This window comes from Myxine glutinosa, chromosome 2 (genome assembly GCF_964187855.1).
Source record: "Myxine glutinosa chromosome 2, kmMyxGlut1.1, whole genome shotgun sequence".
Classification (NCBI taxonomy): Eukaryota; Metazoa; Chordata; class Myxini; order Myxiniformes; family Myxinidae; genus Myxine; species Myxine glutinosa.
The window spans coordinates 81,026,613-81,052,863 of NC_136262.1; the positions used below are offsets into that span (position 1 = coordinate 81,026,613).

At 43.1% G+C, this 26,251-nt stretch overlaps 2 protein-coding genes across 15 annotated transcripts in view; both read right to left on the reverse strand.

Moving 5' to 3' along the window:
- Positions 1-9,634, reverse strand: part of LOC137421656 (transmembrane protease serine 6-like) — a 112,366-nt gene extending 102,732 nt beyond the window's left edge. For both annotated transcript variants that reach the window (XM_068107918.2, XM_068107917.2), the window contains exon 1: positions 8,666-9,634. In XM_068107918.2, the coding sequence (XP_067964019.2) occupies positions 8,666-8,774 (109 nt within the window). In that variant the 5' untranslated portion in view covers positions 8,775-9,634. The remainder of the gene's footprint in view (positions 1-8,665) is intronic.
- A 98-nt stretch (positions 9,635-9,732) lies between these two features.
- EIF2AK1 (eukaryotic translation initiation factor 2 alpha kinase 1) overlaps positions 9,733-26,251 on the reverse strand; it is a 91,700-nt gene continuing 75,181 nt past the window's right edge. For 9 of the 13 annotated variants that reach the window (XR_013622698.1, XM_068107923.2, XM_068107919.2 and 6 more), the window contains 3 exons: positions 23,668-23,768; positions 20,616-20,849; positions 9,733-10,260 (listed from right to left, as the gene is read on the reverse strand). Coding sequence is in view for 12 of the 13 variants with exons in the window: in XM_068107923.2 (XP_067964024.2) it covers positions 10,144-10,260; positions 20,616-20,849; positions 23,668-23,768 (452 nt within the window). In the remaining variant the exon portion in view is untranslated. The remainder of the gene's footprint in view (positions 10,261-20,615; positions 20,850-23,667; positions 23,769-26,251) is intronic. The other 4 variants (XM_068107926.2, XM_068107927.2, XM_078773448.1 and 1 more) reach the window with 1 other exon arrangement.

The following is a 26,251-nucleotide window of genomic DNA, read 5'->3' on the forward strand; positions in this document are numbered from 1 at the left end:
ACCTTTTGGTTTCTTCTTCTCTCATACGATCGTCTTTGTCTTTTCCCCATTGAGTACCGATGGCACGATTTGGCCAATCGCTCAGAATCAGGTTAGTCTTTTTGCTAACGGCTCGAATCGCAGATTGCTAAACCGCTCGGCAATTTCCACCTGTCCGTGGTTCGAGCGGGAGTTATTTCCCTGCTTCGCGGAGGGATTGGCACGCAGGTATTTGGGACTCCATCTTGACCAATCACCCTGGCCAATCTCGCCCACGGAGGAGCGTTATAATTTCCAGGGTCGGGGGACGGTCAGCTTAAAAAACAAGGGGATTAACCCTCCCCCTTGGTAAGGGGAGCGCCGACCCCCGAATCCGCAACAAATGCCATTTCTTTTTATTTTCTGATTTAAAAGGATATATTAAGTTCTGAATCAAAAACAAAGGTTCTGTAATATTAACAGTGAAATAAAGAATTGTGGAGACCAAATACTTTTGTCAATTTCAACTTATTTTAGAGTTATTTGAAAAAAGTGCAAAGGTGCCAATATTTTTGGCCATGACTGCATATGTCGGTTTCAGCCCTATCACTCAATGGTGATGAATCACTTTTAAAATTATACTAGCCGGATCCGGATCTTCACCAAAATTGAACCAAATCTCTCTTGTCACACACCCAACCTCTCTACCAAGTTTAGTCCAAATCCATCCATAACTTTTTGAGATATCCTGCTGTGTATAGTTGTTGGCCCTATCCCCCAATGGTGAAGAATCACTTTAAAAATTCTACTAGCCGGATCCGAATCCGGATCTTCACCAAAATCAAATCCTTTCATCATTGTCACATCCACTACCTCTCTGCCGAATCCGTCCACAACTTTTTGAGACATCTTGTTCACAGACAGACAAACAAACAAACAGACAGACAGGGGCGAAAACATAACCTATGTTTATGTCATAAACATAACCTTTCAAATCCACCTTTGGTGGCGAAAGTTAAAATGGTGACTCCAAAAATGGCTCAGTGCGTCGAATGGTTCATCGAGAGGAAATCCGACATGCAATTTCAGCATAATTTCCGTACAAGGTATGGAAGGAATCCGCCATCGCTGACGTATCAGAGAGTGGTACAGGAGGTTGAAGGAGACTGGAAGTTGTCAGAAACAGAAAAGTACTGGTCGACCAAGCACAAGTGCAGCAGACGTTGAACAGTGCATGAATCATTTCAACAAAGTCCCAGAAAATCAATCCGACGCACATCCAGAGAACTGGGATGACCAACCACCACTGTGCACAGGCTTCTGCATAAACGACTGAAGCTTTAAGCAAATAAGGTGCAGATTCTGCAGGAACTCAAACCAAATGACGGATCCAAACGCAATGCGTTTGCCTTTAAATGCTCAGTCTCATAGAAGATGATTAAGATTACCTGAAAAGGTCATGTTCACAGACGAAACTTGCTTTCATGTATCGGGAAAGGTCAACCAGCACAATGTGAGGATCTAAGGCTGAAAACCCCCATGTGGTCATTGAACCCATACACGACAGTCCAAAGGTCAATGTGTGGTGTGGCCTTCTCCATGACCACTTGGTAGGTCCGTTTTTCTTTGCGGAGGATACAGTGACCTCAACAATTTACATAAACATGTTGGAAGGTTTTGCCTTCCCACAGATTGAAGACCTGCAACACGATATAATTTTTCAAAAGGATTGTGGTCCCCCTCACTGGGCCTTAGTCGTTGGAGCTGTCCTGAATGAAAAATTTCCAGGTCACTGGATTTACCGAGATGGACCAACCACCTGGCCCCCACGATCACCAGATATAACCCCCCCTTGATTTTTTCCTGTGAGAGTTTATCAAAGATGTTGTCGACAACACCAAGGTGGCAAACCTGCAGGATCTTCGTTCTTGGATCACAGCTGTATGTGCACTGGTGGACGCAAACATGGCAAGAACTCGTGGACCACCTTGATGTCCTGCTCACGACAAACGGAGCTGACATTGAAGTGTATTGATGGTGTGCACAAAACTGTGAGTTTCTGTATCATATAGACCAAAAGGGTATCGTTGTTTCATTTGTGGTTCTATACATATTAACAACCAAAGTTATCCGGGTCTTTTTGGAACACCCTGTATATCTCTTCCTTTGGTTTCAGAACAAAGCCCTGGTACAGCAATCCTATTTTCAACTGGTACAGCAATCCTATTTTGAACTGGTACAGCAATCCTATTTTCAACTGGTACAGCAATCCTATTTTCAACTGGTACAGCAATCCTATTTTCAACTGGTACAGCAATCCTATTTTCAACTGGTACAGCAATCCTATTTTCAACTGGTACAGCAATCCTATTTTCAACTGGTACAGCAATCCTATTTTCAACTGGTACAGCAATCCTATTTTCAACTGGTACAGCAATCCTATTTTCAACTGGTACAGCAATCCTATTTTCAACTGGTACAGCAATCCTATTTTCAACTGGTACAGAAATCCTATTTTCAATTGGTACAGAAATCCTATTTTCAATTGGTACAGAAATCCTATTTTCAACTGGTACAGCAATCATATTTTCAACTGGTACAGCAATCCTATTTTCAACTGGTACAGCAATCCTATTTTCAACTGGTACAGAAATCCTATTTTCAACTGGTACAGAAATCCTATTTTCAACTGGTACAGCAATCATATTTTCAATTGGTACAGAAATCCTATTTTCAACTGGTACAGCAATCATATTTTCAACTGGTACAGCAATCCTATTTTCAACTGGTACAGCAATCCTATTTTCAACTGGTACAGAAATCCTATTTTCAATTGGTACAGAAATCCTATTTTCAATTGGTACAGAAATCCTATTTTCAACTGGTACAGCAATCATATTTTCAACTGGTACAGCAATCCTATTTTCAACTGGTACAGCAATCCTATTTTCAACTGGTACAGAAATCCTATTTTCAACTGGTACAGAAATCCTATTTTCAACTGGTACAGCAATCATATTTTCAATTGGTACAGAAATCCTATTTTCAACTGGTACAGCAATCATATTTTCAACTGGTACAGCAATCCTATTTTCAACTGGTACAGCAATCCTATTTTCAACTGGTACAGCAATCCTATTTTCAACTGGTACAGCAATCCTATTTTCAACTGGTACAGCAATCCTATTTTCAACTGGTACAGCAATCCTATTTTCAACTGGTACAGCAATCCTATTTTCAATTGGTACAGAAATCCTATTTTCAACTGGTACAGCAATCCTATTTTCAACTGGTACAGCAATCCTATTTTCAACTGGTACAGAAATCCTATTTTCAACTGGTACAGAAATCCTATTTTCAACTGGTACAGCAATCCTATTTTCAATTGTGTTGCGTGAATGTTTCTATTTTGATTGAACTCGAAAAGTCTCTTGTTATAATCTCTGTGAGATGTGCTCGTTTAAATATAGTAACATTATCATCCACCCTCGATTCTTCCACACAGTTCGGTATATGATATTAGTTCAGCAAGAATGGCTCCTCCTGCTGACTCTTCACTCCGAGCATGTGTATCTTGTTGAATCTGAATAACTGCAGCGACTTTCCTGTAATATTTGTTGACGCATGTTAAAATGATGGCTGACATCATGTGCTTGTCAGTCCTTATCGGCCATTTTGGCTGACACCTTTGCGTCTTGCAGGGTTGTAGCATACTGATGTACTTTTGCATGGCATTGCCTGGGAGCAGCATGTCTGAGCTGGTTACCAGAAGCCCCCTTTTGGTCACAGAAACTGCAAGTGTCCATGGTGCGTTACATAACACCAGGGTCTTGTTACCCTCGCCTGAGGAGAGGGTATTGCGCATTTGAGCCCGTTGTTACTTGCCGGAATAGATTCCGGCAAGTATGTTGATTGGTTGGTTTGTTACTTGCCGGAAAAGGCAAGTATGTTGATCGGTTGGTTTGTCTGTTTGTTACTTGCCGGAAAAGGCAAGTATGTTGATCGGTTGGTTTGTCTGTTTGTTACTTGCCGGAAAAGGCAAGTATGTTGATCGGTTGGTTTGTCTGTTTGTTACTTGCCGGAAAAGGCAAGTATGTTGATCGGTTGGTTTGTCTGTTTGTTACATGCCGGAAAAGGCAAGTATGTTGATCGGTTGGTTTGTCTGTTTGTTACTTGCCGGAAAAGGCAAGTATGTTGATCGGTTGGTTTGTCTGTTTGTTACTTGCCGGAAAAGGCAAGTATGTTGATCGGTTGGTTTGTCTGTTTGTTACTTGCCGGAAAAGGCAAGTATGTTGATCGGTTGGTTTGTCTGTTTGTTACTTGCCGGAAAAGGCAAGTATGTTGATCGGTTGGTTTGTCTGTTTGTTACTTGGTTTCCAATTCAGTAACATCACCCCCATCCTTTACAAGCTTCACTGGCTCCCCATCCCCCAGAGAATCCAGTACAAAATCCTCCTCTTGACATACAAAGCCCTCCATAACCTGGCCCCATCCTACCTGGCTGACCTCCTCTCCAGACACACTCCCACCCGCAACCTCCGCTCTGCTGGTACCAACCTCCTGACCCCCTCCATCCGGACCAAATTCAGATCCTGGGGGGACAGGGCCTTCTCCATCGCTGCTCCCACCCTCTGGAACTCACTACCTCACACCATCAGAGACTCCTCCTCACTCACCACATTCAAAACATCACTAAAGACCCACCTGTTCAACACTGCATTCAACATTCAACCCACAGCATTTAACCCCTGACTATCTCTTCTCCTTCTCCCTCCTTTTGCTTTAAATATTTCCCTATTGATTCTTGTCTTTTTGCAATTGTTGTTTTCATGTATTGTTATGCATTATGTTTTCCACTCTGTCAAAGCGCCTTTGGGCTTCTGGAAAAGCGCTATACAAAATAAATGAATTATTATGTTGATCGGTTGGTTTGTCTGTCTGTCTTTGCCTGTCTGTCTGCTGTGCGCAGAACTACGTCTACACCGTTGCACGTAGAATCGCCAAACTTTACACACATATTTGTCTTGCCCTGGAAAAGATTGTGCCCAATTTTTAACTCTCTCGGTCCAAGTCCTCCCTTATGACATCATAATTTGATAATTCGACAAGTACAAAACTTCATCCAATCAAGATGCAATTTCTTGAGCGACATGACGGCATAAACTGGTGGAGAAAAAATAATAATGATGACGTCATCGGTCACGTGGTTCGGCCGCCATCTTGGAAAAACCGAAAAAATTTGCACCTCCATATCTCCGAAAGTGCTGAATAGAAAAAATTGAGACATGGCTCATTGTAAAGAACTCTCCAAGGGGAATAAAAGATGTTAATGATGATGTCCTAGGTGCCTCCATTATGGCGTCATAATAATTCGACAAGTACAAAACTTCACCCGATCAAGATGAAATTTCTTGAGCATAATCTAGGAATAAATTAGTTTAGAAAACAAATAATGATGACGTCATCTGTCACGTGGTTCGGCCGCCATATTTGTCCAAAACGGCCGATAAAAAAGTACATTCCGACAAGTCCTCAGTCTCTGACCGATTTTTCAACTGTCTGTCTTTGTCTGTTTGTGCGCAGTACTACGTCTACATCGTTGCACATAGAATCGCCATACTTTACACACATATTTGTCTTGCGGTGGAATAGACTCTGCCCAATTTTTAACTCTCTCGGCCCAAGGCCTCCATTATGACGTCATAATTCGACAAGTACAAAATTTCCTCCGATCAGGATGAAATTTCTTGAGCATAATCTAGGAATAAATTAGTTTAGAAAACAAATAATGATGACGTCATCGGTCACGTGGTTCGGCCGCCATATTTGTTTTAACACAAAAGCCTTAAAAACCACTGAAAATACATCCTGGCGAGGGTTTGCAATCTCTGATTGCTCTTTTTCTTGTTATCCTTATTGTCAAGGTCACCCAACACATGAAATCAGGGGGGTCGAGTTTTCATTTTAAATTTATTTCAAAGCCAAACAGTTCAATCTTTGTTTCATCCGACCACAGAATCTTATTTCTCACAGTCTGGGAGTCCTTTAGGTGCTTTTTTGCAAACTACAAGCGGGCTTTCATGTGTCTTTCACTGAGGAGAGGCTTCCGTCTGGCCACTCTGCCATAAATTCCAGATCGGTGGAGTGTTGCAGTGATGGTTGTCCTTCTGGAAGTTTCTCCCATCTCCACACAGGATCTCTAGAGCTCAGCCAGAGTGACCATCGGGTTATTGGTCACCTCTCTTACCAAGGCCCTTCTCCCCTGATTTCTCAGTTTGGCCAGGCGGCCAGCTCTAGGAAGAGTCCTGGTTGTTCCAAACTTCTTCCATTTAAGAATTTTGGAGGCCACTGTGCTCTTGGCCTTGGCTGCACCTTCAATGGCCTTGGCTGCACCTTCAATGCAGCAGAATTTTTTTGTAGGCTTCCCCAGATCTGTGCCTGGACACAATCCTGTCTCTGAGCTCTGCAGGCAGTTCCTTCGACCTCATGGCTTGGTTTTTGCTCTGATATGCATTGTCAGCTGTGAGACCTTATTTAGACAGGTGTGTGCCTTTCCAAATCATGTCCAATCAATTGAATTGACCACAGGTGGACTACAATCAAGGTGTAGAAACATCTCAAAGATGATCAAGTGAAATGGGAGGCACCTGAGCTAAATTTGAAGTGTCATAGCAAAGGGTATGAATACTTATGTCAATGTGATATTTCAGTTTTTTCTTTTTAATAAATTTGAAAAACTTTCTAAAATCCTGTTTTCTCTTTGTCATTATGGGGTATTGAGTGTAGATTGATGAGGGAAAAAAATGAATTTAAACGATTTCAGCATAAGGCTGCAACATAACAAAATGTGAAAAAAAGTGAAGGGGTCTGAATACTTTCTGAATGCACTGTAATTGTTTCACCAATCAAAAGCCAGAAGCAAATTGCATTTTTTTAAGGTCCAAAAGTCGCAGGCCAAATTTGCATTAAAATGGCAATTTTCATCCCATTGACCTGAAATTTTAAGAATTTGCATATTGGGTTACTGAATTGGTTCACCAATCAAAAGCTAGAAGCCAATTGCTTTTTTGATCAAAAGGTCAAAGGTTAAGGTTGTATAAAATGGTCATTTTCATCTGAATGACTTGAAATTTGCACAGGGTTTGCATATTGGGTCACTGAAGCCTATTGCTTTTGAGATCAAAATGTCAGGTCACCTAAAAGCATCAATTGTTTTTTTTTGCGGTTTTCATTTATGTTTAACATACGGTAGAATAAGAAGTCTGAATTCAAAGCGGACACGGATGGGCTTTGCATTTTCAGATGCTTTCTTAGCCTCGTTTTGTGGTCATTTCAAAGTTCTCACTCAGATTTCAACATCACCGTAATGCACACTGTTGTTTCAACTTTCTTTATACAAGAAGATTATTTGTAATACCAGCTCCCAACAGGAGCACTATGTGATACACATTTACAGAGAGATAATTGTCTCCCCCCACCTTGAACCCCCTCCCCCAGATATGCTATGCGAAATAAACTATAGTTGGGGTACCCTTCTAAGGCAACATGCAAAATTTGGTTGGATTTGGTTGAGTAGTTGTTTAGTTTTTGCAGCACATGTAAATAAACAAGCAAATAAATATCCAAATTTACTTTTATAGTTTAGATGACAGTTGTGAGAATTGTGAAGCACGTGGATAAGATTGAGTTTAATTTTGAGGCCTGTGGAAGTCTATTTTTTTGACTTCCATCAAGTAGTTAAAAGTAGTCCAGGTAAGCAAGTTACCTCTGGCATTGGGTAAAATTGGGTTTTTATGTTGCCACCACAACATCAATTATTTAAACACTGAATCAAATAATCCAAATGAATGATTCATAATTAAATCAAAGCTTATAGTTTATTAGGGTTTTGAACAAAAGTTAGTCTGCATTCAAGAAGGGAAGTGTAGTTTTGAAAAATGCTTTAAGTAAGTAGGAGATGATGCATTGCGACATGGTGAATGAAGCTTCACCTTCCCATGTCCAAGTCTTCAAACATAATTAAGGAGTTCTGGCTCCACATAGTCTGATGTGGACAATGAAAAAAACACATGCAGGTCTTATCTTTTTCTCTCGGCCCCCAATCTCTCTCCTCCCTTTCCCACTCACTCCACACTCGACCAATCCCACTGCTCTCTCCCTCCCACTCCATACTTCACTCGACCAATCACACTGCTCTCTCCCCCCATTCACTCCATATTCGACCAATCCCATCTTTGCTCCTCCCAATTCCATTTCTTTTGTTTCCAGCCAGTATAAAGGAACTTGCCTCGAGTTCAGAATTTAGGATTTCGCTAGGCTGTCGATACTGTGTGCCGATACCGATACTGTGTATTTGGTGTGTCTTTATGGCGTTTTCTTTAATGTATATCTCTTCTGTACCAGTTGAAATCCTCCAGGTATTAAACTCTGTAGAAATCTTCTGATTGGTGGGTACATTGAATTTTTTAACATTCAATTATTTTAAATTCCACGATAGGCCTTTCTCTGATTTTGAAAGGCTATTTTGTATATGTTAGACTTGTTTGCCACAATTTAAAAACAGCATTCTGAACAGCTATTGTAATGTGCAAAAATTTGCACCAATTCAAATTGTAAATTCTCCAGCGTTATTTAGGTTCAGTATTATCGCATTACATGAAATCCTTACTTTTCTCCAATGGCCACATCTCAGACAAGGTCACTCTACCTTGGACATGCAGCTTCTTCTCCCCCAACAATGGATGGATGACCTCGATGTCAGTCATGTCATGGCACTCTCTCGAGACACATCTCACGCTTTCAATGCAGTCTGACATCCTGCCTTGCTCTCCACACGGAGGCAAGCTATTACCTGCCACCCAAAGCAAATTACAAATTAACGACTAAAACTGCAGATGCAAACAGCAGGTGGTCTGGTCTTTTGGAAATCCTTTAACATGAGGTTACAGTGTAATGTAAGGTTCAGCAGGCTATTGTGGGGGCAGCTTCCACACAATAAATAAACCTGCATACCCTGAATGTCCAAGTGATACTTGTGAAGAGCTCTCTTTGGTTACAAAGGGCTACCATGATATAAATTCTCACAAACCTCACACCCTTCGCTGAGTAAGGCTGTGTGGTTCAATGAGTTTTGTCATGCGACAAGCACAAGTACGATTTTTGATTTTTCATGTGCACACAAAGGATTGGTACTTTTAGAGTAAATCTTGAGGACAGTAAGGAGGAGATGGAATTCTCCTCCAATTAATGCTCATCCCTTTCTGTTGGCCAGGCAGGAGCCTGGTGTTGACTTAGCGGTTAAGGTGCCGGCTTGGGATCCGAGGATCCTGGGTTTGAATCCCGGTCGATCGCTGAATTAACGCCAATGGGGTTGACTCAGCCTGTCATCCTTCTGAGGTCGACAAATTGAGTACCAGTTCACTAGTAATTCCCTGTGTGTCGCAAAAGGTGACTAACCTACGCAAAAGGTAAGAGTTGGTGGAAGGAAGGGCATCCGGCCATAAAACATTGCTTCAAAAAGGGGATCAAGGTGCCCGAAAAAGGCCAACTTCTGCTCTGTGGGGAAAAGTGGCCTCCACAGGTGGTTCTTCTCCTTTCTGTGCGAGTACATCAACCACGATAGTCTTTTGCTCTAAAATTGAAGGCATTTACCAACATTCTGACCACGACCACACACACACACACACACACACACACACACACACACACACACACACACACACACACACACAGTCTCAATCCCCTTTGGGGCGAGACTAATAACCAAAGATTGGAAACAGGATCAAATGACATTTATAAAAACCTATCAATGAAAATTTTTCACTTCACAGCTGTTTTAATGGCAAAATGCAAACGAATTAACAGCAGGCACTTTGTCAAACAGAGAAGGACAACAGAAATATACGTTTAAATTAAATATATGTTCAGGATTTAAAATAAATAAATAATAATCAAGTGAGAGATTGGGATCATCCATGCTCGACGTCATGTTGATTTAATCCACTGTTCTACCTGCCCGCTGGCACAGATTGTCATGGGCCTTCACCAGCAAGACCAGTTCTTCATTCTCCACAGATGGTCCACAGCTTGCCACACACCAATTTTCACTTGAAGAACAAACATGTTACAAACTTATTTTGGGAACAGTAACACAAATTGGCCTTTGCATGTGATGCAATGGCAGTGCTAAATGACCATCTGTTGCAATCTGCCGATCAGCTCATTTTGCTCTTTGACACGGCATCTCAAGAAGTCCACCTCTGCAGTAGACTTGGCCAGTAGTTTTCGTAGGGCAAAGATAACCTGTCAGATGCATAGAACCGCGAGCACGTGGTTAATAACAAGACCAAATTCCACTTTTTTTTCACAATACTTAGTTGAAATCTTTGACTCTTTCAATTGAGTTTTTAGGACTTCTGCATTTCAAATAACAAAACTATCTTCTGATAACAGATGTATTGGCTTCGTAATGATGAATTCAACAAGCAACAGAAAATAAATGTTGACAAAGCTTTCATGAGCTGCAAGCTATTTTCCAAAGAAATGTTTTTAACCAATTCATGCCTCAAATAATAATAACAAATAATTGCTCTCACAAAGCGAAAATCAGGCTTAGGCATTCGGTTGCATACATACGTGCGTATGTGTCTGCATTAAAAAAAATCATTTTCTCGGCAACCGTTGATCCGATTGACACAAAATTTTACCATAGGAGTGCGTCCGCCTGTCGAAATTTTTTATTCATAATTGTGATAGGTCATGGGGTATGGACGCCATCTTGGAAAAACGTTACACCTCCATCTCCCAAACCGCTCAATGGAAAAAAAATGAAACATGGCTCATTGTCAACTACTCCCCATGGGGAATAAGATATGTTAATGATGATGTCATCGGTGCCTTCGTGATGACGTCATAATTCGACAAGTACAACGCTTATCCGATCATTATGATTTTTTTTTCTTAGCAACTGTTGGCCTGATGGACACGAAATTTTCACCATAGGAGTGCCACCTCCTGTAAAATATTTTAATGATAATCATGACGTCATCGGTCATGTGGTACAGGCGCCATCCTGGTAAAACCAAAGAACGTTGCAGCTCTACATCTCCAAAACTGCTCCAGGGAAAAAAAATGAAACGTAGCTCATTGTAAAGAACTCCATATGGGGAATAGGTGTTGTTAACGATGACGTCATTGGTGCCTTAATTATGACGTCATAATTCGACATGGACAACCCTTAGTCTGATCAGTTTGAAATTTATTGAACGTGATCTATGCAAGAATTGGGACAACTTCCGGTTCCTCGGGCGAGTGAGGCGTGCTTCGAGCTCTCCACGGCATCGAAGTTTGAGTGTTTTCCCATTCTTGTCTTTGTCAAATTTCCACTGGTTATTTTGCTGTGTACGTGTTATTGTGTGTTTCTAGTTGGTGTTGGTTTGTGGTTCATGCAAACTTGTGTGTAGTTAATCGTTTTCTGAGTCGTACCTCGTGCGCAGCCTGGTGACTTGGGGCTTCCCTCCCCCCTTCGGTGTTTTGTCGGTTTGGGTTATTTCCTTCGCTGTATTGCTTGTTTCTTTTATTTTATTTTCTCCCCTCACCTCACCTCCTGAGACAAAGAATTATATATTGATGCTTTCTCTCCTCCCGGACACGTGCTTGTTCGCTCTCCTCCTCGTCTCGGCTTGTGCCCCGCCCCCTGTATCTCGTTTTCTTCCGCCTCTGCTCCTTCCTTCTCAAATCCACGTTCCCGCTTGGAGACTTTTCCTGGATTGTTTTTTCATGGTTCTGTTTGGATATTGTTGGAATATGTTTAAACCGCAGCCGTGATGCTGACGCCCCCCCCCCCCCCCCCCCCAGAATTTACATGTTTTAAACGTTTCCCAGTGTGTACCCTGGTCAGAATAGGTACACCGTATCCCTGCGTGTCGTAAGAGACGACTAAGAGGGTTGGCGTCAGGAAGGGCATCCGGCCATAAAAACATTGCCTCAAAAAGAGAACCATGACAATCACAAGTACATATGGGCAGGGTGCAGCCCGAAGTGGAGATCGGTTTCTGAGGTTTGGGACATGGAATGTAGGGACAATGACAGGGAGATCAGGAGAAGTGGTGGAAGTATTGGTCAGAAGAAGAGTGGACATATGTTGTGTGCAAGAGACGAGATGGAAGGGAAGTGGTGTGAGGATGGTGAAGGGTAGGCAGGGACAGAAATACAAGTTTGTGTGGCAAGGGTGCCCGGAGGGCGTGAATGGTGTTGGTGTCCTGTTTGCTGAGGAGTTTGTAGACAGTGTGGTGAGTGTGACTAGAGTGAGTGATAGGTTGATGATGGTGAAAATGATGATTGGAAAGCTCTTGGTGAACGTCATCTCGGGATATGCTCCGCAGGTTGGTCGAAGCGATGAAGAGAAGGACAAGTTCTGGTGTGCGATAGAGAAGCTGATGGAAAACGTGAAAGATGAGGAAGCTGTTGTGGTGGGAGGAGACCTGAATGGACATGTGGGAAGGAGTATGGATGGTTTTGAGGGAGTTCATGGGGGTTACGGATATGGTGTGAGAAATGGAGAAGGTGAAAGGATTTTGGAGTTTGCTGATGGAGCTGATTTGTTGATTTGTAATACTCAGTTCCAGAAAGAGGACAATAAGCTTGTTACATACACGTCAGGTGGGTCGACGACAACCGTTGACTACCTGATGGTGCGTAGGCGAGATAGGGGGCACCTCCGGGACACAAAGGTGATCCCGGGGGAGGAGGCTGTTTCACAGCACCACTTGGTTGTCTGCGACATAAGGGTGAAAGGTGCGAGGAGAGCTCGGCGGGTGAAGTACCAACCGAGAATGAAGGTGTGGAGGTTGAAAGAGGTGACAGTAAGGGAGGCATTAAAAGAGAGGCTGAGTAGGGTAGAGGATGATGTGGTTGAGCTTGAAAGTGGTTGGATGTCAATGAAAGCTAGTCTGTTGGGAGCCGTTGGTGAGGTATGTGGATGGACAAAAGGACCACCGAGGCACTCGGAAACATGGTGGTGGGATGTTGAAGTTGGAAAGAGGATTGACGAGAAGAGGAAGAAGTTCAAAGAGTGGCAGAAAGCGAAGGGTACGGGAGCAGAAACAGCAGAGCATGAAAGTTATAAGGCAGCCAGGAAGGCTGCAAAGAAAGAGGTAGCAAAGGCGCAGGAGGCATGTAGGAAAATGTTCGGAGAACGCTTGGATTCGGAAGAGGGTCAGAAAGCAGTATTCAGGATTGCAAAGCACATAGCGAAAGAGAGGTGTGATGTGATGGGGGTGAGTTGCTTGAAGGATGAAGTGGGACAAACCGTTGTCGACCCAGATGGAATTAAAGGAAGATGGAAAATATATATGGAAATGCTGTTGAATACAGAGAATGAATGGGATGGCAACATAGAGAGTAACCCAGTTTTAGGACCGGCAGAGAAGATAACTGAGAAGGAAGTTGAGGAAGCGATAAAAGCAATGAAGAGTGGAAAAGCGGGAGGGCCGACGGGAGTTGTGGGAGATATGTTGAAGGCAGCAGGAAGTTGGGGTGTGAAGAGAATGACAGAGATCTGTAATCTGGTGGTGAAAGAAGGCCACATTCCAGTGTATTGGGAACTGAGTACCCTCGTCCCTCTATACAAGGGGAAAGGTGACCCTCTGGAGTGTGGCTCGTTCCGAGCGATAAAGTTATTGGAGCATGGAATGAAGGTATTGGAAAGGGTGTTGGAGAGGAGGATAAGGAAGAAAGTGAAGATCGACGAAATGCAGTTTGGATTTATGCCAGGAAGAGGAACGACAGATGCGCTTTTCATTGTGAGGCAGTTGCAGGAGAAGTACATGGATAAGAGGAAGAAGTTGTTTTTTGGGTTTGTTGATCTGGAGAAAGCATTCGATAGGGTTCCACGCAAAGTATTGACATGGGCATTGAGGAAGTTAGGAGTGGAGGAATGGTTGATCAGAGTAGTGATGGCAATGTACAAAAGAGCACGCACAGCTGTAAGGACGAAGGACGGGAACAGTGGTGAGTTTGAGGTGAAGGTGGGAGTGCATCAGGGGTCGGTACTAAGTCCACTACTATTTGTAGCTGTGATGGAGGTGCTGGCTCAGAACATAAAGGAGGGTTTACCGTGGGAGTTGTTGTATGCAGATGATCTGGTGTTGATTGCAGAAAGTATGGATGGACTGAAGGAAAAGATGAACAAGTGGAAGGAATGTATGGAGACAAAAGGTCTGAAGGTGAATATCGGAAAGACAAAGGTGATGGCAAGTGGTAAAGCATGTGGTGAGGTGGAAAGAACTGGGAAGTGGCCGTGTGCTGTGTGCAGGAAGGGTGTCGGAGTGAACTCCATTCAATGTACAATGTGTGCTGAGTGGGTTCATCAAAAATGTAGTGGTCTGAGAGGGTCATTAACCAGTGTGGCAGCTACATTCAAATGTAAGGTGTGCACAGAGGGAGCTGCAGATGGAGGAAATGTTGAGTTGGATCTTGGAGACGGCGTGAAGCTGGAAGGTGTGAAAACATTTTGCTACCTCGGAGACATGCTGAATGGAGAAGGTGGATCAGACTCGGCAACGGTTGCTCGAGTGAGATGTGCATGGAAGAAGTTTCGGGAACTGAGTGGCGTGCTGATGAGGAGGAGAGTGTCGCTGAAGCTGAAGGGAAAGGTGTATGCTGCATGTGTGAGAAGTGTTATGATTTATGGGAGCGAGACATGGGTAATGAACGTAGAGCAGCAACGAAGGCTGGAAAGGGTGGAAATGCGAATGGTTCGATGGATGTGCGGAGTATCGTTGAGAGAGAGGAAGACAAATGATGAATTGCGAAAGATGATGGGAATATTGCCTGTGATTGATGCTGTGAAGAGGAACAGGTTGAGATGGTTTGGTCATGTATTGAGGAAGGATGAAAGTGACTGGTTGAGAAGAGTGATGGAAGTTAATGTAGAAGGAAGTAGAGGACGGGGAAGACCGAGAAAGACTTGGCTAAAGATGGTGGAACAAGAAATGCGGGCAAGGGGGTTAACAAGGAGAGATGCAGAAAATAGGGCAAAATGGAGAAGATTGTCATGGGGACCGCAAGGCTAACCCCCGCTCTAGCAGGGAAAATGGCCTTAAAATGCATGTTGTTGTTGTTGTTGTTGATCTATGCAAGAATTATATCAGAGAATATAAATTTATGATGCCATCGCTCACGTGGTCTGGCAGCCATATTGGATGAAAGAGAAAATAAAAATGTTCAAAAACACAAGAGTTGGCTCGCACCAAGTTGACTGTGCAGGGTAAGTATTCTATGAATACCATCTAGTTTATCAGAGAAATGCAAGCCACCCTCAGCAAATAAAATTATGCCAGGTCTTTTCCCAACAGGTAGGATTGTCCTTATTTTTGAAGTTGAGCTTTACAACACACATCCCCTTCATTTTGTTCCAATATACAAATAAATCATTCACACCAAGTTTTATTGATATTACGTAACATTTAAGCCGTTATGGGGTTGCTCAATGAAGTTTTACCTTTGGTTTGCATTATATTTGAATATGGTGAACCGTTCTTGGTGGTTTTCCCTCCTAGTGGGGTATGATGCACCTGCAGTCCTGTACCATGCAACCCAGATGGCCAAGGCATTATATGCCCTCAAGATCTGGATGTTTAGGAGAAAGTTTAAGCTGACTGGTCATGAGGAAAGATGACTCCATGACACCTACATCTTTGTTGGTCAAGCTTACCTTTGTAAATGGTTCAGTACTGCTCATGACATCTTTGCTCCTCGCAATGACCTTAACTTTCTACAACATCTTGTTAAGTACGAGTTGGTATCTCAATGAGGAGAGCTCATGGCTTTGGCAATTTTTAATTCAGTTGTGTTCACAGACCCAAAACGAGCAAGGGTAAAGGCACTAAATGAAAAATAAGGCATGGATAAACCTCCACAGGGCATCCAACTGAACATCAGGAAGTCCAAGGACATGTCAATTGAAGATTTTGTCACAAAGAGCAAAATAGACTTGTTCAGGTACCTCAAAATTCCAGCTGGTCTTGTGGATTCTAACCCAAAGTCATGGGAGCTCAGAGTGGATTACAGGAAGGCAACACAGACAATGCTGAAAGATGTGAGACACTTATTGAAGAGGATAATGCTATCATAACAAATAAATGTTAATAGGACTGAAAACAATTCTTCCTTCAAGTTGTGCAGGACCACAGGAGCCACTTCAACAACAGCAAAAAGGAACATATCTAAGTGACGAACCATGCCAGACCACTGCAGTCCAGAACTTCAACCTTCATTGAGAAACTTATAAATATGGTCCAAAATGGATGGAACTTGATTTGCGATGTATTTTTGTACATTGGAACAAAATTAGGGGGTGACAGCTTTCAAATTTTAGCTATTAATTTTACCTGTAAGTAAGGAGAATCCTAATGTGCAATTAAAGCATTATTCATTTAAAAGCAATCTTGAGCCATTTAAAGGTCCACAGAAACAGGATTTTTTTTGATGTGATTGTATAGTTTTTAAAGTAATAAACAAATAATTGAACGTGGTTTTTAATTCTAATAATTTTTAGGGTGTTACAGCTAAAGAAAAGCAAATCCGTCGAATACCACTACTCTTTCCCCCCCCCCCCCCCCCCTCCACCACCTAAACATTAGGTTGGCTCAGCACGCAATGGATAATGGCCACACAACTCGCTATAACTGTAAAGGGGCGCCCTACATCTGGCAAATTAAATACATTTACTTCTTCGTGCAGCATTACTTGGTTCCTCCTCAGAACATTTTCTACAAGCTATGGAATGTCCCTTCTTTTGTATACTTTGACACATGGCACATACCATATAAAGGGGCGTTTATTATGCCCCTGGCATTTGGCATGTGTCTGGCATGTGTCTGTCTGTCTGTCTGTATGTGTGTGTATGTGTGTGTGTATGTGTGTGTGTGTGTGTGTGTGTGTGTGTGTGTGTGTGTGTGTGTGTGTGTGTTGTTTATGTGTGTGTCTGCATGTGTGTGTCTGCGTGTGTATGTGTGTGTGTGTGTGTGTGTGTGTGTGTGTGTGTGTGCGTGTGTGTGTGTGTGTGTGTGTGCGCGTTGTTTATGTGTGTGTCTGCATGTGTGTGTGTGTGTGTGTGTGTGTGTGTGTGTGTGTGTGTGTGTGTGTGTGTGTGTGTGTGTGTGTGTGTGTTAAAATGGGCGTATCTTTTATATGTGTGCAAAAGGTATATGGTAATGGTATATGTATATGGTATATGGTATATGGTATATGGTAAAAGGTACTTGGTAAAAGGTATATATTTAGCCTGGTGTTGGCTTAGCGGTTAGGGTACAGGCTTGGGATCCTCGGATCCTGGGTTCGAATCCCGGTCGTTCACTGAATTAACACCAGAGGGGGATGACTCAGCCTGTCATCCTTCTGAGGTCGGCAAATTGAGTACCAGCTTGCTGGTAATTGCCTGTGTGTCGCAAGAGGCGACTAACAGGGTTGGCGGCAGGAAGGGCATCCGGCTGTAAAACATCGCTTCAAACAGGGGACCGCAGTACCCAAATCAAGGCCAACCCCTGCTCTGTGGGGAAAATGGCCTCAAAAGGTGGTTGTTTGTAAAAGGTATATATTTCATTTATCGCTCATTTTGGGGACTCCAATGGTTAGTCTCATGTTCAAATTTGATGCGACGGTAGATAAGATCTGGCAATGACGTCACGACCAACACATTTTTGCAAGGCTCCAGTACAGTACTTCCAAATTTGGCACAACACCACTGGGTACAATACTCATAATGATGCTGAAAATCAAGTTTAAGAATTAATACGTTTTAAATACGAACAAAATGAATTTTTCCTCGTACAAGACTTTATTCAAGACGATATAAAAGACCTGAAAAATAATAAGAAGAAAATTATTAAACCTAGATGGGACGAGAACCCACAATCCCCAGCTTGGGAGTCTGATGCCTTGTCCATTATGTCATTGGGATAGATATATATATATATATATACGTATATGCTTAATAAGTGGAATATATACATATATATTGTTGCGGATCTCAGCGCCGGCCTTCTCCCCTTACCAAGGGGGGATTAGTCCCCTTGTCTTTGACTGGCCGACGGGACCCGGGACCTATGACGTCCTTCCCGGACAGCGTGAAATAGGGTCGTAGGACTAGAATCACTATTACCTAATTACTCGCGCTGCCCAGGAACGAGGAAATAAGCCCGCACGAATCACGCGTGCTGAGACGCCGAGCAGTGCATACACGCGATCCGTGCCGTTTAGTTGGTGAACCCGGTTCTAGCGATCTTACTCGTACCACGCTTAGCCAATGGAGAAATCACACAGGCGATCGAATTGGGAGGAAAGGAATAACAGTATTTATTTACACTATTTACAATGATTCCAGAAAAGAGGACACAGTGCAGCCTTAAAAAGTCTTAACTTAATCCCCAGGTTAAACGGGCCCGTCTCACACACAGACACACTCACACTGGGCTTGCAGCTGCGGGATGATGTTCACCACGTCCAGGGATGGCTCTCGTGCAGCTCCCTCCGGCCTCCGGTTTGTCCCGGGCAGATGGTAAATAGAGGGGCAGGAGCTCTCCGCGTGTAGTTTGGCGCACACGGGATAATACGGGGCGAACGGTAGGGTCTGGGCTCTGGCGGTTGGCGGTTAACACTGGCGGCTTTTGCCGCGTTCACTCGCGTGGCTGAATAGGTGATATTCGCCACCGGCGCGTCTGGCTGCCTTTCCTTCGGCGCGTACGTAATACTGAGATATAGCGCAAAGCTCCCAAAGCGAGCGCTGCTTCAGTCGAGTGCTGTTCACCACTCACTCGTGCTCTCTCTCGTGCTCCTTGTAACAAGTCTCTCTCAAGTCCTTCGTGCAGTGACTTTTATAGGCACGACCCGCGAACCTTCTAGCACTTACCAGACGCGCCTTACCACGCCCTGTCACGCCATGCCGTTAGAGCCCTGGTTGGCTGGTGGCCCTTACCGTCATCGCCTCTGACGCGCTGCCTTGACGCCGCCCCACCCCGACCCCGCGCTCCTCACTCTTAGGCCGACCTCGTGTTACTCGACTAGTGAGCGAGCAAAGGGCAAACGCTGCTGGCAGCCAAAGCATAATAAATGCTGCGGGTAGCCAAAGCGTAACAAACTGAGGGATCAGCCAAATGGGGCGCGTGATCAATTATGCCCATAGAGGTGGGATTGGAGGGTGGCGCAAAAATGAAGGGGACCCTAAACTCATGTCTTTACACAACACAGATATTACTAGGGGAAATGGCCGATACTTACACATACTATGACATAACTAATACTACAGGTGGCCTACGTGTTGCTCGTGGACTAACTATGGGGGGCAACCCTTTAACCTTTAATGATCAATATGTGCCAATCTCAAAACCGTAGCAATATATATAATTTTAAAGCAGAACTATGGCACTTAAGTGGAATTTGTTTTGAAAGGCATTAATTAGATGTATTGGTCGATGTATATTCCAAGCTTCAGCTAGTTTCAATGTATAGCCCTTGAAATACGAGCGCCAATACATATTTGGCGGACAGACAGACAGACACCAACGTGAATTCGAGGGTTTTCTTAATAAAACTCAAGAATGCGGAAACAGACGTTGCTGAAATTTGGAACATAATACCTCAATGTACAAAGCATTTACTTCTGAAATTTGCAGCTGATTTCGTCCAGTAGAAGCTGAGAAAAGTATTTTCAGTCCCAATGTTAAAGTTGCATACAGAGAAACGATGCCACATAAATGGAGGGGTGCTTCACGCCTCCCTTGATGCATACTTTTTTAATATATTTTTTTGTATACAGAATCGAGGCTCGTGAAAGAGCTAACACATTGAACATGAAAACATGCACAAACACCTAAAACATACAATGAAGGGAGTGGAGACAAGATGTTGAGAGGGAGGGAAGCACACAAGCACAACAGTAGAGAACGGGGACGTCGGTAGATCTGTGAAAGGGGGAGGGCTGGGTGAGGAGGGGATACATGGTATAAAGCAAATGAACACTTCTAGGAATTTCAGGAAAGAAGTTGGGGATTGAAAGAGGTGGATTTGGGGTGTTTTAACAGGGGTAGAAAAGATCAAGGTTTTGGATGGGGGAAGATAAGAGATGGTGGTGAACAGCTGTTTTAAAGACCTGGAGGGAGGAGTGGGATTGAAGAGAGTGTGGGAGTTTGTTCTAGAGGCGGGAGAAAAGAGGAATGAAAGAGTGAAGGAATTGACTTGAAAGAGTGATGAAAAGAGGAATTTTATACATACCTACAATTCAGCAAGTCTTCTCAATGTTGCACAATACGTTGATGATGAAACAAAGCACACATATACACATACGTGTATATATAAAGTACGGTATATATAAATATATATTATATATATATATACTCGTATATATAGTTCTCACATATTAAGAGTGGTGTGGGTTTTTTAACTTAAAGATATATTTGTATAGGATGTCCTGCATCGATTTATTTGAACAATCAATATGAATCAAGTAAAAACAGAAATTAAAAACTGCTCAGTTGAAGAGATTGAATGCTGCAATGACAGGTGGCCTTTGCATCAAAAGGTGAACAATTGTCATTTTGTGATTTTGTTATTAAGAAAACAGGTTAGGTGTTTTACCTAAAGGCAAATAGCTGACTCACCTCGTCCTTGCTCTGTACAACCTCACAGCGCAGCAACTCATCGGCACTGGGTCGTCTGCAGGGTATGGTGCTCGTCAGCTCCTGCACTGTAATGCTGTGAGTGGGCCAGTGAACAGAAAACTCATCGGGCAGTTTGCCACGTCGAAGGTCCTCGATCGTGCGCACACGTTCCATTTCTGTTCCAAATGGCTGGAACAGCTCAAATAACAACAACCCTACACTGTACATGTCACTCTGCACACCACAAACAACAAAACATCGTGTATTAAAAATGAATTATTTTTTTTTGAGAACCTCCTATTTTGAGAACATTGTTGAGGCAATATAACGTTACTGTATTTTTCTGGCTGTAAGTTGGTGTGAAGTACAGTCGAATTGGTTACTTTTCCCATTTTTCTTTCCATAATTAATAGCCAAGTCGATTTGGAGTTACGGATTTGCCACACAGCCCATTCGATAGCTCGATCTGAGATTCCTCAATTCCAAATTCACCACGTGAATCACCCGAAAGCCACATCAGGGACAGGGGAGCACCGTATGTCTCTTTAGTCTGCCTTACCTCCCCTTTACCTTTTACCTCCAGTCCACAAATAATTCAAGCAGTCCGTCTGAGACACATAGGCCTGCCTGCATCTCAGCACCACGAACCATGCACTGAGGTGAATTATGAGGCAGATCACGACACTATGAGCTGCAATGGAACGTCATTTTAATGAATTTTTGGTAATCCATTCACTCTGGGAGCAAAACCGTTGCTGCTATACAGGCGATGATAATTCACTCTCGATAATCTTCCTGGTCCTTTCATTTTTGTCAGCAGCATGTTTAACGTACATGGGTTGGATCATTGGCTATACATTCATAAGTGCTGGTATCAGTCAATAACTCATTCATAAATAACTTTGTCCTTGTATGTGGAGCTGTCCATTGAAACTGCCAGACGGCCTTTGGCAGGCGGGACAATCACAATCTCGTCCATCTGATGCAACTCCTGAAAGGCTTCTCGCTGCGCAGAACCCAGGTTCAAATCATTGCAGCCAAGACGAAGTGGGCGGAGTAAGACCGCAGCCGCACGTGACCTAACTTCGTTATCGGTATTGTCTGATGGCTCCATGATGCGGTCTCAATTCATGACACGATTTGTGACACGTACAAAGTTTTGGTACGTCCCAAACTTGAGTACGCAGCATCAGTCTGGGATCCCCACCAAGCCTACCTTGTTAACAAACTGGAAATGGTGCACAGACGTGCAGCACGGTTTGTCTCTAATGACTATGGCAGAACATCCAGCGTTACGCCAATGTTGAACTCCCTGCAGTGACCTTCATTGCAACATCGACGACGGCTAAGTAGGCACGTACTAGTCTACAAGGCAGTACACCAGAATCAAACCCACTAAAAACAATACTTGTCCCGTATTGTGAGCCAACGGCCATCGAGTAAGGAGATGGTGTCTCCTAAAAAACACCCATCCGGTGGGAGCGTTTTTTTTTTTTTTTAAGGTCTTAGATTGTCGACAGCAACCGCCTCGGGTGGTACTACCCCTTGGACTTAGGAGCGATAAAGTGGTGCCCACAATCATCTTACACTCTCCATGTCAGGATTGCTTGTCTTACTTTCTGTCTCACGCAAACTACAGCTACCGGGCTAGCTTGAATCTCTCTTTCTCACAAACAGACATCACACACTTTTCCTACTCATTTTCACTCCTCACCTTTACATTATCTTTCTCTCTTTTATTTATTTTTCCTCACATTTATCAATGCAGTTATTTTATTTAAGGCCTGGCCTCGATGAAGACTATTTCGTCCATGACTGGAACCTTGAACGTTAAAAAAAAAAAATCCATTCATGTCTGTATTGCAGTCTATTACTGATGCCAAGTTTGTTTGAAATCCCTTTGGTGTTTCACAAGTTTTTCAATGGTAACAAATACTTTTCAATGGCAACAAAATTTCAATCAAAGGCCACTTTGCATTAAGCCTTTGACCTTTTGAACCCCAAATGTAATCAGTACATATTTGTGCCAAGTTTGGTTGAAATCCCTTTAGTGGTTTTCAAGTTATCGTGAAAACAAAAAACCAATAACAGACAGACGAATGGCCGGACAGACAACCCAAAAACATGATATATCTGGCCTTTGGCTCCGGAGGCATAAAGCTAGGTAATGGGTGAGGGGCGGAAGGGTGAAGGAGGGGGGCGGGGCGGTGAAGGGAGGTAGTGAAGTTGAGGACTGTTGAGGTAAATTATTGTTTTTTTCAAGGAAGATAAAGGAAGAAAAATATTCCAACCTACGAAACCTTCACATGGCTTTTTTGGCACTCCTATTTGTGTGCTTTGCCTCATAATATGAGGATACCCGGTTGAAATTCCATTTGCTGTTTATTTGTTCATTGCCTCAAAATGCCATTCACATTGTCTGAGCCTTAGACACTGCTGTGACGGAAAGTGGGGGTATTACAAATACTTGAAGGAGCTGACAGGAATAAACATGTAAAACTGTACTAATGGAGAGTAATGCATGTAATTTGGAGAATTACTGGGCTTTTGTTAGATTACAAATCACATGGTTAGGGAACCTACACCGAGTAAAAAAAAATAAAGGAATGCATAATACTCATTTGTAATGGGTTGGCTTGCTTTTATATATATATAAAATAATAATAACCACCTTTAGAGGCCATTTTTCCCCGCAAAGCGGGGGTTGGCCTTTTTCGGGAACCGTGGTTGTCGTTGTTTTTCGGTCCCCTTTTTGAAGCAATGTTTTACGGCCGGATTCCCTTCCTGACGCCAACCCTTTTTGCCGCCTTTAACGACAAACAGGGAATTACCAGTGAACTGGTACTCAATTAGCCGACCTCGGAAGGATGACAGGCTGAGTCAACCCCCCTGGTGTTAATTCAGCGATTGACCGGGATTCGAACCCAGGATCCTAGGATCCTAAGCCGGCACCCTAGCCACTAGCCCAACACCAGGGTTTTGCTTTTGCAAAAAGGATTTGTTAATGGATAGTGGAGCATTATAATTACCAATAGCGAAACATGCCACCCACCTTGGAATCATATTGGGAGCCGGAGAGCTGCTCAGGTGCAGCATAAAGACTGGTGCCGACACCGAATGTGTGCGTTGATCCCAAGTCGCTAAACTCCTTGCCTTGCCACACACAGTCAAACAGAGCTCAAGATTCAATAACAACGACACATAACTCGACGTCGACCAATATGCCTCCGCCGACATTGTTCCATCATTATGCATACTTGTACCAAGTTTGATTTAAATTCCTTCAGCTGTTCTCAAGCATCACATTTTTAACCTGACATGACCTCTGACCTCCTGATGCTGAAATCGAATTCGTTTATCCTTGCAGCATCATAATACAGTACGGTATACAATACTTATGCCAAGTTTGGTCAAAATCCCATCACGGGTTCACAAGTTAGTGCGGTAACAGAATTTTTACCTCACGAGACCTCTGACCTTTTGACCCCATAAACCAGGGGTCGGCAACCTTTTTGACATGAAGTGCCAGTTTGAAATGTTCTTGTTAATTAGTGTGCCATATCAACATTAAGTTTAACATTAAGTTTAATTATGACACCACATCAAAAAAATACTTCCAACAGACATGGAATTTTATTCCATCCATACAGGCTACATGCATAGCAACAACATCCATACAGGCTACATGCATAGCAACAACATCCATACAGGCTACATGCATAGCAACAACATCCATACAGGCTACATGCATAGCAACAACATCCATACAGGCTACATGCATAGCAACAACATCCATACAGGCTACATGCATAGCAACAACATCCATACAGGCTACATGCATAGCAACAACATCCATACAGGCTACATGCATAGCAACAACATCCATACAGGCTACATGCATAGCAACAACATCCATACAGGCTACATGCATAGCAACAACATCCATACAGGCTACATGCATAGCAATAACATCCATACAGGCTACATGCATAGCAATAACATCCATACAGGCTACATGCATAGCAACAACATCCATACAGGCTACATGCATAGCAACAACATCCATACAGGCTACATGCACAGCAACAACATCCATACAGGCTACATGCACAGCAACAACATCCATACAGGCTACATGCATAGCAACAACATCCATACAGGCTACATGCATAGCAACAACATCCATACAGGCTACATGCATAGCAACAACATTTTAAAGAAACATTTATCTCTCATAATTAGGACATTGTAATGATCATTTTATCATTGTAAAATTTGTCCCCAATGAGGTTACAAATTATATGCACGGACCCCATTTCAAAACACTGCTTTCAGTAACTCATTTACAAAGTATTGCATTGGGAACAAATGTCAAAAAGTGAGAATAAAGTGTATCAAATAGAAATACCAGTACTATACAAGAATGCTGCCATCCTCATGAAAACATCCACATCAGAGTTGGAAAAAAAGAGATGGACAAACAGCTACATATGCAAACCCATGTGTACTACAAATAAACAGATGCCTACCAGTCAGTGTGATCCCTGGCCCTGCTTTCCTTTGCTGAGCTCAATTATCTGGGGGTTGTCGTTAGTCACTTTAAGTTGCAAACATGCTTCGGAGTGGTCGGTTGTCAAACGACTACGGGAGGCCATTTCTTCAATGCGTCGCTCAACACTTCTAGCTGACATGGGAATATCTTTTATTCTTGATTTGATTGTCTCTTTGATGGTAAGCCTTCAAACAGAACCTCTGAGCTACAGAGAAAAGCCTCCTTAATATATTCGCCATCCGTGAATGGCTTTCCACGTTTCGCAATGGAATGAGCAATGCAATAGCTTGCTTCAGTCGCTTGGTTTTTAGCAGTGGCAAAGATTTTGAGGGTGTTGGCTTGCTTCCCATACCTGGACACGGCACGTTTGATGGATTCTGCCTTGTCTGCCTGATATTTGAAAGTTTTCTCGTGCTTTGTCTCAAAATGGCGCTTAACACTCAACGTTCGACAAACAACATTTTCAAAACATAAAGTACACACAGCACGGTCCTTCTGAAAAACAAAACCCCACTCTTCTGTCCATGAGGGCTGGAATGCTCGAACCTTTACTTCAGCTTTCTTAGCTAGCGGGGTTGCCATCATCTACCGAACCTGAACCGCTTCACTGCACTGTGGGAAATGTGAGCGGGAGGCCGTACCGTCAATCAAACTAAATAAGACAGGCCGCGCAACAGCCAATGGCTGTTCAAGAAGTGATTTGTCATGCAACTGAGAGGGCACTGCTTTCGCCAGTGTGCCAATGATTACGCTGCCGCGTGCCAATGGTGGCACGCGTGCCTAAGGTTGCCGACCCCTGCCATAAACTAATCATTTTGTCTTTACCTCATTATACATACTTACACCAAGTTTTACTTGGATCCCTTCAGCCGTTCTTAAGTTACCATGGTAACAAAAACATATCACGGACAACCCAAAAACACTGCCTCTGGCGACTTCTTTAGCGGATGAATAAAAACCAACACCAACAACCCTAACCCTAATGACTCCAATTCCAACCCTAAGAGCCCTAATAGGCTAAACCGTCACCAAACTATTAGGGTTTACACTTTTTGCACATTTTCTCGAACACTCCTCAACCACC